This window comes from Phyllobates terribilis, unplaced genomic scaffold (assembly GCF_046119375.1).
Source record: "Phyllobates terribilis strain yellow unplaced genomic scaffold, ASM4611937v1 Scaffold_1__5_contigs__length_1240528914, whole genome shotgun sequence".
Lineage (NCBI taxonomy): Eukaryota > Metazoa > Chordata > Amphibia > Anura > Dendrobatidae > Phyllobates > Phyllobates terribilis.
Window position 1 is genome coordinate 1,068,187,505 of NW_027362761.1, and position 12,887 is coordinate 1,068,200,391.

The window sequence follows — 12,887 nt, forward strand, 5'->3', positions numbered from 1 at the left end:
AGGGTAATTATGCTGTATTTTCTTATTTTATTTAGCACAGTGGGGGCCTTTAAAAAAACTTCTAAACCCATCTTCTATATTGTTATTTAATATTGTTCTCTCTAGGTAGGTAAAATTATCTGGCTTGATTTAATTTAAAAAAAATGGAGGTGATACATTCCCATTAACAACAGTATTCTGACACATATTCTGCTATCCCCCTTTTTCTTCTTTAAAAATCAAAAAAAACTTCCATAAATTATAGACAAATAAACATTTTAAACTGTAAAATCAAAATTCTTGAAAAGTAATACAGGATACGTCCATAGCTCAGTATACTGATATGGAGACATCAGCAGTATTTTCTACGAAATGATGATAATTGCAATACTTGTATTAAAGGTATAAGCTTATTAAAAAAAAAAAAGATATACGACACTTACCAAAAGTCCCATATTTTTACAGACAATCAATTAATAACTGGTTGTCAACTCTGTATTATGCTTTAACAGGTTTAACCAGGAAGGAAAGACAAGAAAAATGCATTTACTGTCAATTACTGTTTTGAAGGTGGACTTGTTCTTAGTTATTTCTTTCTTTGTGAAGAAGGGTTATCTAACTGAAGTTAAAATCATGGCTGACCTCTCTAGCGGAGGCTTAACATGTCACCAAAAGGGCTGTGTTTAACAGTATAATGGCTGTAAAGTATAATTGGTGGACGATGACAGCAAGATGCGGTAAAAATGACATGGTAACTTTAGTCTGTGGGTCAGTGCAATCACCGTCTTACTAAATATAAGTTTTACTATTTTAAAAATAAATCAAACTTTTTAAAAATCTGATTTATGTCACCGTATCCTGACACCCAGAGCGCTTTTATTTTTATCAATGTTATTTTGATGGTGCTATATTAGGGCAAGTTCTTAGTTTTATTGCTACCATTTTGTGATTTATATTTATCATTTTAAATTCCATTTTTTGTTGGAAATAAATCCAGCAACTCAGGCATTTTTTTTAAGGTGCTTACTGTGCGTGAAAATAATGTGATATTTTAATAGCAACAAAAGGGAGAATGGGAATAAAAGAATTTATAAATGTGTTCAGCAGGTGTTCAACAGGTATTTGAACTTGTGAGTGTTCAATCTCTGGTACCATACATTGTTATAGTTATGTACTGTGGTACACTGTCCTTTCAGCATTAACTTATTAAACACTGGGGACCTGGGTTCAAATCCCACCAAGGACAACATCTGCAAGGAGTATGTATGTTCTCCCCGTGTTTGTGTGGGTTTCCTCCAGGTTCTCCGGTTTCCTCCCACACTCCAAAGACCTACTGATAGGGAATCTAGATTGTCAGCCTCAGTGGGGACAGTGATGATGATGTGGAATTAATGGAGCTATATAAGCCAGTAAAATATAGAAGTAAGACTCCTCTGCCTGACGGCTTAGATACTGCAGTTGATATTGACTACGGCATCTGTTCGGATTAAACCTATCTATAATCCTGGCAATCAAAGGTGAGTGTTAACTGTATAACACAGTCGGCTCACACAATGTATGAAACAGGCTCAGCTTCCAAGTCCTCCCCAATAGCTCCCACCCAAGGTGAGGCAATTTTTTATGAAAATCATCTTGCAAAGTGGTGTTGCTTTTGTTTGCTGTTGTTGTTGTTGGTGTTGTTTGCTGTAATTCTCTATGTAATTTAAAGCTAGTTTACAAACTAATAAAGCAACCTTTTATAGAGAATGGATATAGATAGATAAAATAGATAAATAGGATAAATAAATATATAGATATGTGATAGATAGATTAGATAGATACTGTAGGTAGATATGTGATAGATAGATATCCTGTAGACATATAATTTCACAATCCCCCTACATATAATAAACTTGCATTCTTTACTGCCTTTCATGCGACACTAAAGGGTGTTTAGTCTTATTTAACCTTTTAAATAAATAATGAAAAAAATAATGTATGATCCCTCCTATTTTTGATTACTAGCCAAGGTAAAGCAGACAGCTGCAGGCTTATATTATTAAGCTGGGAAGGTCCCTCATTATTGGGTACTTGCCACCCTAAAAAGGCAAGCCCACAGCCGCTCCAAAATTGGCACATCACATGAGATGTGCCAATTATGGTGCTTTACCTGACTCTTCCCTATTGCCCTGGAGTGGTGGAAATCGGCATAATGGCATTTGGGGTTGATGACAGCTGTGATTTGTCAAAAATCACAGCTGCCATCAACCCTTGAGGTTAGTAATGGAGAGGTGTCTCTCATACACCCGTATTACTAACCCAGTATTTAAAGGGAATCTGTAACCACATTTGACCTATCTAAAATATTAATATATTGCTATAGTAAAACAGTAGTATCTGAAACATGACTTTTAGAGATGATCGGATAGTTGGAAATTTGAATTCTCCAGTTTTGCCAATCATTCACAAATGTTCTCAAAACAGCAAACCCTCTAATTGCCCTGAAAATAGGTGTGTAACACTCAGAGGCTTTCTAGAACTGTATTGAGCTTCTTTGAGCTCTTTAATGTAAACAGTGCCTCATTAATGTCCAAGTGACCTCATCCTACCTGGCTAGGGAATAGTGGATAACCAATTTTAACCAAGAGCTATATTCAGGTGGCATGTGTGGGTCTAATATCGGATTGTTACAACTAAAGCCCCCGTCACACTAAGCGAGATCACTAGCGAGATCGCTGCTGAGTCACAAGTTTTGTGACGCAACAGCGACCTCAGTAGCGATCTCGCTACGTTTGACACTTAGCAGCGACCAGGCCCCTGCTGTGAGATCGCTGGTCGTGTCGGAATGGTCTGGACATTTCTTTGATTGTTGAGGCCCCGCTGGGTAGCATGCATCGGTGTGTTTGACACGTTACCAACGACCTTGTTAACGACTCAGACACAGAAACACATAGGCGTGCATCGTTATACAGATCGTTACGGGTCGCCGCATCGTTGCTGCGTTGTTGGGAAGATCTGACTGTTTGACATCTCACCAGCGACCACACAGCGACGCAGCAACGATCCCTGACAGGTCGTATCGTTGTCGGGATCGCTGTAGCGTCGCTTAGTGTGACGGGGCCTTAAGGAGTGTGCAAATAAGATAACATTTTAGCAACACAAACTTTGTGAGGTAGACAGTTGAATTTATATTTCTGGATTCCAGAGGTCTGTGATTTGTATTTTTTTTCTAAATGGCTTCCCAGCCTGTGACACACAAGCCTAGGTTTTAGGATTTGCTTTTTACTAGAATTATATACTAATTTTATACTAAAATTATGACACGGTATTAAAGTGCCCTCCTGGTTTGCAATTGCAGTGTTAAGGTGCTGTGCTGTAACTGATCAATGGCTTCACTGTCACACTGACCATGCAGGTACAGCACTTACCTATCTCAACTGAATCTTTGGATTATTATTCACAGACTGACTTCTACAACTTTACTTATGCAGTAGTACAACACAATCCAACACAAGCCTTTTTCTGTTCCTATGTTTAAGGCTATGTGCCCACGATGCAGAAATGAAGCAGAAAATTTTTGCAGCTTTTCTGCATCTCCCTGGTAGAAAAAACGCATGCAGATTGTGCATGCGTTTTTCCTGCAGAATACATGCGGATTCACATACGTATCCACATGCGTTAACGCATGTGTTTCCGCATGCAAACTGACAAGCACTTTCCAGGCGATAGCATCACTTGGAAAGTGCTTGAAAACTATGTCACACTGTATAAATCCATGCAAACGGCATGGATTTATACAGTGTGACCGTAAAAATAAAAAAATAAAGCTATACTTACCTCCGATGCCGCCGCGTGAGCTGTCGCGCTCCTTCCTGGTTCCTTCCTGGCTTGCCGGCATCTCGCGAGACAGCCTGCGGTCACATGACCGCGACGTCATCTCAGGTCCTGGAAAGAGAAGCGCTGCAGGGGCCGCCGGACAGATAAACCTTATTTTTTATTTTATTCTTTTTTTTTACAGGTACAATGGTACCCAGGTCTGGATGAGAGTCTTCTCTCCTCCAGAACTGGGTACCATCCGCACATTGAAATGCATATTATCCGCTTGTACAAATGTACAGACACGGATTCTATGCGTCTCAATGCAAGTCAATGGCGGCGCTTCCGCTGCGCTTCTGCAAAATTAATGAACATGCTGCGGATTTATGAGCGCTGCAGAAACGCTGCGGAAAAATCCGCAGCATGTGCATTGACATTGCGGAATGCCATTGGGGACCATGGGGTACGAATTCCGCAGCATAAACGCATGAAAAACGCATCGTGTGCACGCAGCCTAATAAACTGACCTTTTACAAATTTAAAATATTCAATAATGTGTACACTAATCATTTAAATATTCCATGCAATTTACTAATTTTGTTTTACAGGTGCCCCATTTTCATCCCCCGTGCTTAGAGCAGAAGAAGAGTTGCAGTTGTGGAATGGGGTAGGTTCATTTCTAGTTTAATCTTGGTGCTAAAAGCATAATTCCAGTTATATAGTACTTTTTTCTAGAGACTTCCCTAGGATGCACTGGTATAAAGTTTTTTCATTTTACACTTGCACATTTGCCATAATATTTAGGCTATGTGCCCACGTTGCATTTATGAAGCAGAAAATTTCTGCTGCATAAATGCAAGTCCTCTCCCGGAAAAACGCATGCGGAATTCCGCACGCGTTTATCGCGCATTTTTCGCGCGTTTATCACGCGTTTTCCACATGCGGAATTGCCTTGCGTTTTTTATGCATTGGACAAAGGCAATTCCGCTTGCGGAAACGCAAAATTAAATGACATGCTGCGGATTTTTGAACGCGGCATAAACGCTGCGGAAAAATCCGCAGCATGTGCATAGAACTTGCGGAATCCCATTGGGGACCATGGGGTGCGGATATACATGCGTTTTTCAAGCGTTTACGCTGCGGAAATTCCGCAGCATATACGCTTGAAAAATGCTACGTGGGCACACAGCCTTAAGCTGTTTTCTGCTTTACTCCTTCAAATATAATGAATGAAAATCCTGTAATGAGTAGTTTGCATTGTTATTTGTATGGCCTGTTAAAAGTAATTCCTAACCAAGAGTAGTTCTTCTGGAATAATCACAGTATTGAATATGAATTTAGCAATATAGAAATGATTTGTAAAAAACAGGGATGTCAAACTCAAACACACAGAGGGCCAAAATGAAAAACTTGGACAAAGTCACGGGCCAACCAGTGTATAATATAATGGGCCCCACATAGTCTTCCATATAGAATAATGGGCCCCACATAGTCCTCCATACAGAATAATGGGCCTCACATAGTCCTTCATACAGTGTAATGGCCCCACATAGTCCTCCATACAGAATAATGGGCCCCACATAGTCCTCCATACCGAATAATGAGCCCCACATAGTCTTCTGGTGGAGAGCTTATTGCCTGGAGCATTCATTGCCTATAAGGCTCCATACACCAATTCTATTTCTGCAAGGAGAGCCAGTATCTACCCAAAGCTTCAGGAGATAAATAATATGGTCTGCAGCTTCTTTATTTTAAAGTGGGTAATGATTGAGACACTATTGGTAAGACTTCATAGACTTGTATGTAAGAGACATTGAGAACGCGTAAAAAAAAAGGTACAAAATGTGCACAACTACTGATCATACCATGTGCTTAATTATACCATAAAACAATCACAAAGTCAATTAAAAATCTATCAAACAGGGAAAATTTCGAGTGGGGTGGTCACATTGTACTGTAAACCCATGAGAAGGCATAGGTAGACCAATAAACACAGTAAAAGGTATTGAAAGGTGTATATGTGCTCTAATAACAAAGTACAAAAATGTCATGCATACATGAAAACTTAGCACTTAAATATACAAGCTGCAAAAGTAAAGAAGATTTTAGAGTGTATAAAAAGAGAGATGAAATCCCATGATCCCAACGAATTGTTACCCCTTTATAAATCACTGGTGAGGCCACATCTAGAATATGGGATCCAGTTTTGGGCTCCGCATTTTAAAAAGGATATTCAGAAGTTAGAGTCAGTTCAAAGGCGGCAACTAGATTATTACAAGGGATGGAGGCCTCTCATATGATGAGAGATTAGAAAAGTTGAGCTTGTTTAGCCTAGAAAAAAGACGTCTCAGAGATCTCATTTACATGTATAAATATACAGTGCTGGCCAAAAGTATTGGCACCCCTGCAATTCTGTCAGATAATACTCAGTTTCTTCCTGAAAATGATTGCAATCACAAATTCTTTGGTATTATTCTCTTCATTTAATTTGCTTGCAAGGAAAAAACACAAAAGAGAATGAAGCAAAAATCAAATCATTGATCATTTCACACAAAACTCCAAAACAGGGCCGGACAAAAAGTATTGGCACCCTCAGCCTAATACTTGGTTGCACAACCTTTAGCCAAAATAACTGCGAACAACCGCTTCCGGTAACCATCAATGAGTTTCTTACAATGCTCTGCTGGAATTGTAGACCGTCCTTCTTTGGCAAACTGCTCCCGGTTCTATTGGATTCAGGTCTGGACTCATTGCTGGCCACCTTAGAAGTCTCCAGTGCTTTCTCTCAAACCATTTCATAGTGCTTTTGGAAGTTTGTTTTGGGTCATTGTCCTCCAGGAAGACCCATGACCTCTGAGGGAGACCCAGCTTTCTCACACTTGGCCCTACATTATGCTGCAAAATTTGTTGGTAGTCTTCAGACTTCATAATGCCATGCACACGGTCAAGCAGTCCAGTGCCAGAGGCAGCAAAGCAACCCCAAAATATCAGGGAACCTCTGCCATGTTTGACTGTAGGGACTGTGTTCTTTTCTTTGAATGCTTCTTTTTTTTTTTGTTGATGCTTTTTCCCAAAAAGCTCTACTTTTGTCTCATCTGACCAGAGAACATTCTTCCAAAACGTTTTAGGCTTTCTCAAGTAAGTTTTGGCAAACTCCAGCCTGGCTTTTTTATGTCTCGGGGTAAGAAGTGAAGTCTTCCTGGGTATCCTACCATACAGTCCCTTTTCATTCAGACGCCGAGGGATAGTACGGGTTGACACTGTTGTACCCTCGGACTGCAGGGCAGCTTGAACTTGTTTGGATGTTAGTCGAGGTTCTTTATCCACCATCCGCACAATCTTGCGTTGAAATCTCTCGTCAATTTTTCTTTTCCGTCCACATCTAGGGAGGTTAGCCACAGTGCCATGGGCATTAAACTTCTTGATGACGCTGTGCACGGAAGACACAGGAACATTCAGGTCTTTGGAGATGGACTTGTAGCCTTGAGATTGCTCATGCTTCCTCACAATTTGGTTTCTCAAGTCCTCAGACAGTTCTTTGGTCTTCTTTCTTTTCTCCATGCTCAATGTGGTACACACAAGGACTCAGGACAGAGGTTGAGTCAACTTTAATCCATGTTAACTGGCTGCAAGTGTGATTTAGTTATTGCCAACACCTGTTAGGTGCCACAGGTAAGTTACAGGTGCTCTTAATTACACGAATTAGAGTAGCATCACATGATTTTTCAAAGGGTCCCAATACTTTTGTCCACCCCCTTTTTTAGGTTTGGTGTGGAATTATATCCAATTTGGCTTTAGGACAATTCTTTTTGTGTTTTTTTCATTGAAGACAAATTAAATGAAGAGAATAATACCAAAGAATTTGTGATTGCGATCATTTTCAGGAAGAAACTGAGTATTATCTGACAGAATTGCAGGGGTGCCAATACTTTTGGCCAGCACTGTATGTGTGGTCAGTACAAAGGACCGGCACATGACTTACTCCTTCCAAAGACCATACTAAGGACCAGGGGGCACACATTATTGGTGGAAGAAAGGCAATTCCGGCAGCTAAATAGGAAGGGTTCTTTACAGTCAGAGCAGTCAGACTGTGGAATGCCGACCACAAGAGGTAGTGATGGCCGACTCTATAACAGCTTTTAAAAAAGGGCTAGAGGATTTCCTCAGTACATAACATTGTGGGTTATAGTTAAATTAGTGACAAAATGTACAATTGGTAGAGAAAGGTTGAACTTGATGAACCTAGGTCTTTTTTCAACCTATGTAACTATGTAAGTATAAAACTGATCACATATTGAAAAGTTCCTTTTGCGATTAGAAATAATTTTTTGGACATCCTTGGAACTCAAATTATAACCCAACAATTACTTTATCGTAATATAATAGAAAAATACACAGATAAACAAAGCAACGATAACTGCGATTACTGTAGAGTGCTGCCTCACGACTTTGCAAGAAGATCAAAGTTTTGGAATGGCCCAGCCAGAGCTCAGACCTGATTCTAATTGAAAATCTGTGGAGAGACCTGAAGAAGGCACTGTACACAGGAGATGATCACACAATCTGATAGATTTGAAACGGTACTGCAAGGAAGAGTGAACAAATGTTGCCAAGTCTAGATGTGCCACGCTAATAGACTACTAAACAAAAAGACTGAATGCTGTCATAAATTCAGAGTACTTCAATAAAATATTAGTTTAAGGGTGTGTATAATTACGCAACCACATTATTTTTGCTCTTTATTTTCCTTTTTTCCACCCAAAAAGATTTCAGTTTATTTTTCAATGGATTTGTACAGATTATGAGTGGCATTAAAGGTGGAAAAAGTTCTGAAATTATTCTTCTTTTGTATGATTTATTATTACATGACAAAAAAACTGGCATTTTAACAAAAGGGTGAGGACTCTCTATAACCATTGTAAAGTACGTACAATCTGCAGCAGCAAAATTGTTGTAAATTTTTAGTAAAAAAAACTATTTAGAAAATTGCTTCATTTTACATTTGGAAGAAAATGAACAATAAAATGAATTTAGTGTGAATGTGTACATAGCCTTTAAAGGCATATTCCCAATAACACAAGTGATCCCTTTGCCATTAGATAGGGAATTACTGATTGAATCCACTACGGTTTATTTTGGCATTTACCTTCACTATTTCAAAAGTAGTACTACTTCTGATACATGAGTATTATATAAGTACAGTCCACCTGAAATCAGATAGATCCATTACTGTATAGAAATAACATACTGTATATAGTAATTCTGCATTACTGGTCCATATAATGTTTAGAGGTAATGTCTTTAGCTGTTAAATAATGTAAGCGTGTATTTTCCTAACACTGTTATGTACAGATCTGCTGACTGTCAGCAGGTTCTAGGTTTCAGTTTTCTTTTGTGATTTCCCTGTGTCTACAGATAGATGATGCATGTTCTGCAGTCCTGTCAGATTCCCAGCCCGCGGTGAGTTTACATTAATTATCTTATCCATTTATTACAGTATAAAAATAAAGCTGTGAGTTGATGGAACTTCCTGTCTTTTATGTGCAGGTATCAAGTGCTCTAGAAGAACTTTGCTTTATGGCAATGGGAATTCTGCAGAAGTCTCAGGTAAGCAAAATTTTTCATGAATTGTGATGATTACTAAAAAGTGGCTAAAACTGTGCTCTAATATAGTTTACAGGATTAATGTACCATTATTATTAATAATAATAATAATAATAACCATTCATGTAATGTGGAGCACAGACTGGACAGTAATATTCAGTATGAATTGTTAGTACATGGATGTGACGCCTGATATCTCATAAGTTATGACGAATTCCATCAATGTCAGAGGGGTACAATTCGCGTAAAGGGAACCTGTCACCAGGTTTGACCGATATGAGATACGGCCACCACCTTTCCGCCCTGATATACAGCATGCTCTAATGCTGCATATAAGCCCCTGATCCGGCCTTCAACAAAAGAAAAACACCTTTTATTATACCCACCTGGGGGGCGGTCAGGTCCGAAGGGTGTCGCTCGTCTTGATCCGGTGGCTCCCTTCTTCTTGCTATGCCGTCCTCCTTCTGTCATTCGTGTGGATGACACGTCCTACGTCATCCACACAGTGTCCGCAGCCGTACTTCTTTCTGTGCTGTCGAGGGCAGTGCAAACTACTGCAGTGCGCATGTGCCGGGAAAGATCAAAGACCCTCAACGCCTGTGCACTGCAGTACTTTACTCTGCCTCAGTCAGGGCAGAGAAGTATGCCTGCTCAGGAGCACGATGTCGGGGACATTGTGTGGATGACATAGGACGTGTCATCCACATGAAGCACAGAAGGAGGACGGCATCGAAAGAAGAAGAGAGGCACAAGATCAAGATGAGCAACGCCCCTGGGACCGAACCGCCACGCAGGTGAGCATCTTTTGCTTGTCTTGCAGGTTGGATTGGGGGCTTATATACAGCATTATAGAATGCTGTATATGAGGGCTGAAAGGTGGTGGCCATATCTCATATCAGTAAAATCTGGTGACAGGTTTGTTTTAAGGGTAGATTCACATGAGCATATAAAAAATCGTTCAGCGTTTATTCCAGAAAAGTGGCATGATTTTTTTTCTCACTTGTCATCTGCATGCAATCCAGTTTTTTTACAGGAGTTGTTAATAATTTACAGGGCCATTTACAGTTTTCTAGGTTACAGAATTGCAATGTATCCGTAAAAATCTGATGTTATACTGTGTCCTTGTATGGCATCTGATTTTTTTACACACTCATAGACTTGAACGGGTGAGTATCATCCGATTTACAGAAGAAACTAGTGCACGCTGCTATTTTTTGTCACATGCAGATTATAGTGGGTACGGAAAGTATTCAGACCCCTTTAAATTTTTCACTCTTTGTTTCATTGCAGCCATTTGGTAAATTCTAAAAAGTTCATTTTTTTTCTCATTAAAGTACACTCTGCACCCCATCTTGACTGAAAAAAACAGACATGTAGAAATTTTTGCAAATTTATTAAAAAAGAAAAACTGAAATATCACATGGTCATAAGTATTCAGACCATTTGCTCAGTATTGAGTAGAGGCTCCCTTTTGAGCTAGTACAGCTGTAAAGATCTCAGGTTGTGGGTTGTAAGTAGTCACCTAGGCAGGTTAACGATGCAACAATATTTTATTGATCACAGCCATGGTAATAAAGCAATTCCAGGTAAATGGCCAAAATACAGTTCTCTCAGTCCTCAAATTCCCAATCTGGCTCAGTAGTTCCACTGGCTTTGTATAAGGCCATACTCACTGTTTCCCAACTTTTGGTTGGCCCACAGATTTCGTATCTCCAGCCAGTATAGTCTGTAGCCACAGTCCATGATCCTCTAGACGGCTGATAAAACGATGAAAGCACAGGTATCCAGTAGCAGCAGTCCTTTTAAGAAAGTGTAAATCCAAACGACATAATCCATAATGGTAACCTGTTTATCCATTCATCCTTCCAAGTCCACGGTCTCCATCCTCTTCCTTTAATCCTTCCACACAACTCTAACTAAAACATGACTCTCCTTTCTTTCACTGGGATCAGTCCCCTCCCAGGTCAGAAGTGATCACCCTCCCCCTTAAGCATTTACTGTTAGCTAAAAAGCAATGAAGAATTTTCTAGAGGCCTTCATCTGAGACTGCCTGTAAGACCCCCTGTGGTGACGGCTCCACTGTGTCTCAATCTACACTCACCTAATGAGATTATTGGCTGTAGAAACAATGGACTCCTGAGATAAAGATTAGATTAGCGGAATGGTGGACATTTTACAAGTGAATCTTACACACTGACAAGTAAGCAGAACTATATAAAACATAACAAGTAAATCACTAATAATACACAATAATAATATTGACAAAAATGGTGGTCCATTGCTGGAAAAGTATCGTAGTCTTTAGTAAGTTAGTAAGTGGCAGGGGCGTACATAGGAATCATGGGGCCCCATAGCAGAAGCTCTAACTGGGCCCCCCTCCCCCCCCAAAAAAAATGTAAAGAATAGTCAGGGTCACCAAAGATCAGATGTCACAACTTTCCATCCTTTACATAGTAATTTTCCTCCTGCTGAAGTCCTAGATCTCTCTTTCATTGCCCCATAAAGTGTGATGCCAATAAAAGGGGCCCCCAAACACCGTATGAAACCCCCATGGTGAATTCCTCCACATGCACAGTATAATGACCCTACTGTACCCCACCTCAACTCCCAGGGTAAAGTATGCTGACCACAACACAGTATGATCCCCCAACTGTGAGCCGCTAGAGAGGATGGTACATAATAAGGGAGGGTGTTATACATAATAAAAGAGGAAACTATATAACTAAGGATGGCACTATACATAATAAGTGAGTGCACTATATACTATGGGACTGTGCTATACATAATAAGGCTACATTCCTGCATCTGTGTGCAGTGTCGGTGTGCTGCCCTGTTTTACTGAAGCATTGAGCATGTCCTATTCTGATCCTCAAAATCTGATCAGATCAGGACATTCTCTGACCCTCACAGATCTCATTCTCAGATCCGTGATTTTCATGGATGTGTGAATGGATCTATAAAACTGTACGAGTCCGTGGACCATCCGATAAAAAGATCTGGCAGCACACGGACATTTCACATAAATGTGAGAATGCAGCCTAAGGGATTTTACAGATAACATTATCACTCCAAGTCACACAGTGCAGATACAGAATAATATTTACATCCAGGCACTTACCGCTAACGTCTCATCTGATCAGAGCCGGTTTCTGCTGCTTCTTCTCCATCTTGTCAGACCTTCATGTCGACATCTCCCAGCCACGACTCGTCTTGTCACGATGATCTCCAGCCTAGAAAATAGCAAGGTCACATATTGTATGCATACATGTGTCTCCCCCGCTCTGCGTCCTCGACTACAGATATGTAAACCCCCCATTAATATACTATTAGCCACTTAGTAATCAAAATATAAAGTGATAAGCAGCACTGTGCCCCCCATTAACTATAATCTGCACCAGCCATTCTCTGTGACCCTCCCCAATTAACTGTAAGGCTATGTGCACACGGAAAATATACAAGGCTTTACAGTACAAGCAAAGCGAAACTCCCATAATTGCTCTGTCCCAGCA

General features: G+C 40.0%; 1 protein-coding gene across 5 annotated transcripts in view; it reads left to right on the forward strand.

Moving 5' to 3' along the window:
• The window catches only part of NMU (neuromedin U), a 139,198-nt gene that overhangs the window by 92,422 nt on the left and 33,889 nt on the right, over positions 1 to 12,887 (forward strand). For all 5 annotated transcript variants that reach the window (XM_073645469.1, XM_073645470.1, XM_073645468.1 and 2 more), the window contains exons 2-4: positions 4,383 to 4,441; positions 9,190 to 9,234; positions 9,322 to 9,381. In XM_073645469.1, the coding sequence (XP_073501570.1) occupies positions 4,383 to 4,441; positions 9,190 to 9,234; positions 9,322 to 9,381 (164 nt within the window). The remainder of the gene's footprint in view (positions 1 to 4,382; positions 4,442 to 9,189; positions 9,235 to 9,321; positions 9,382 to 12,887) is intronic.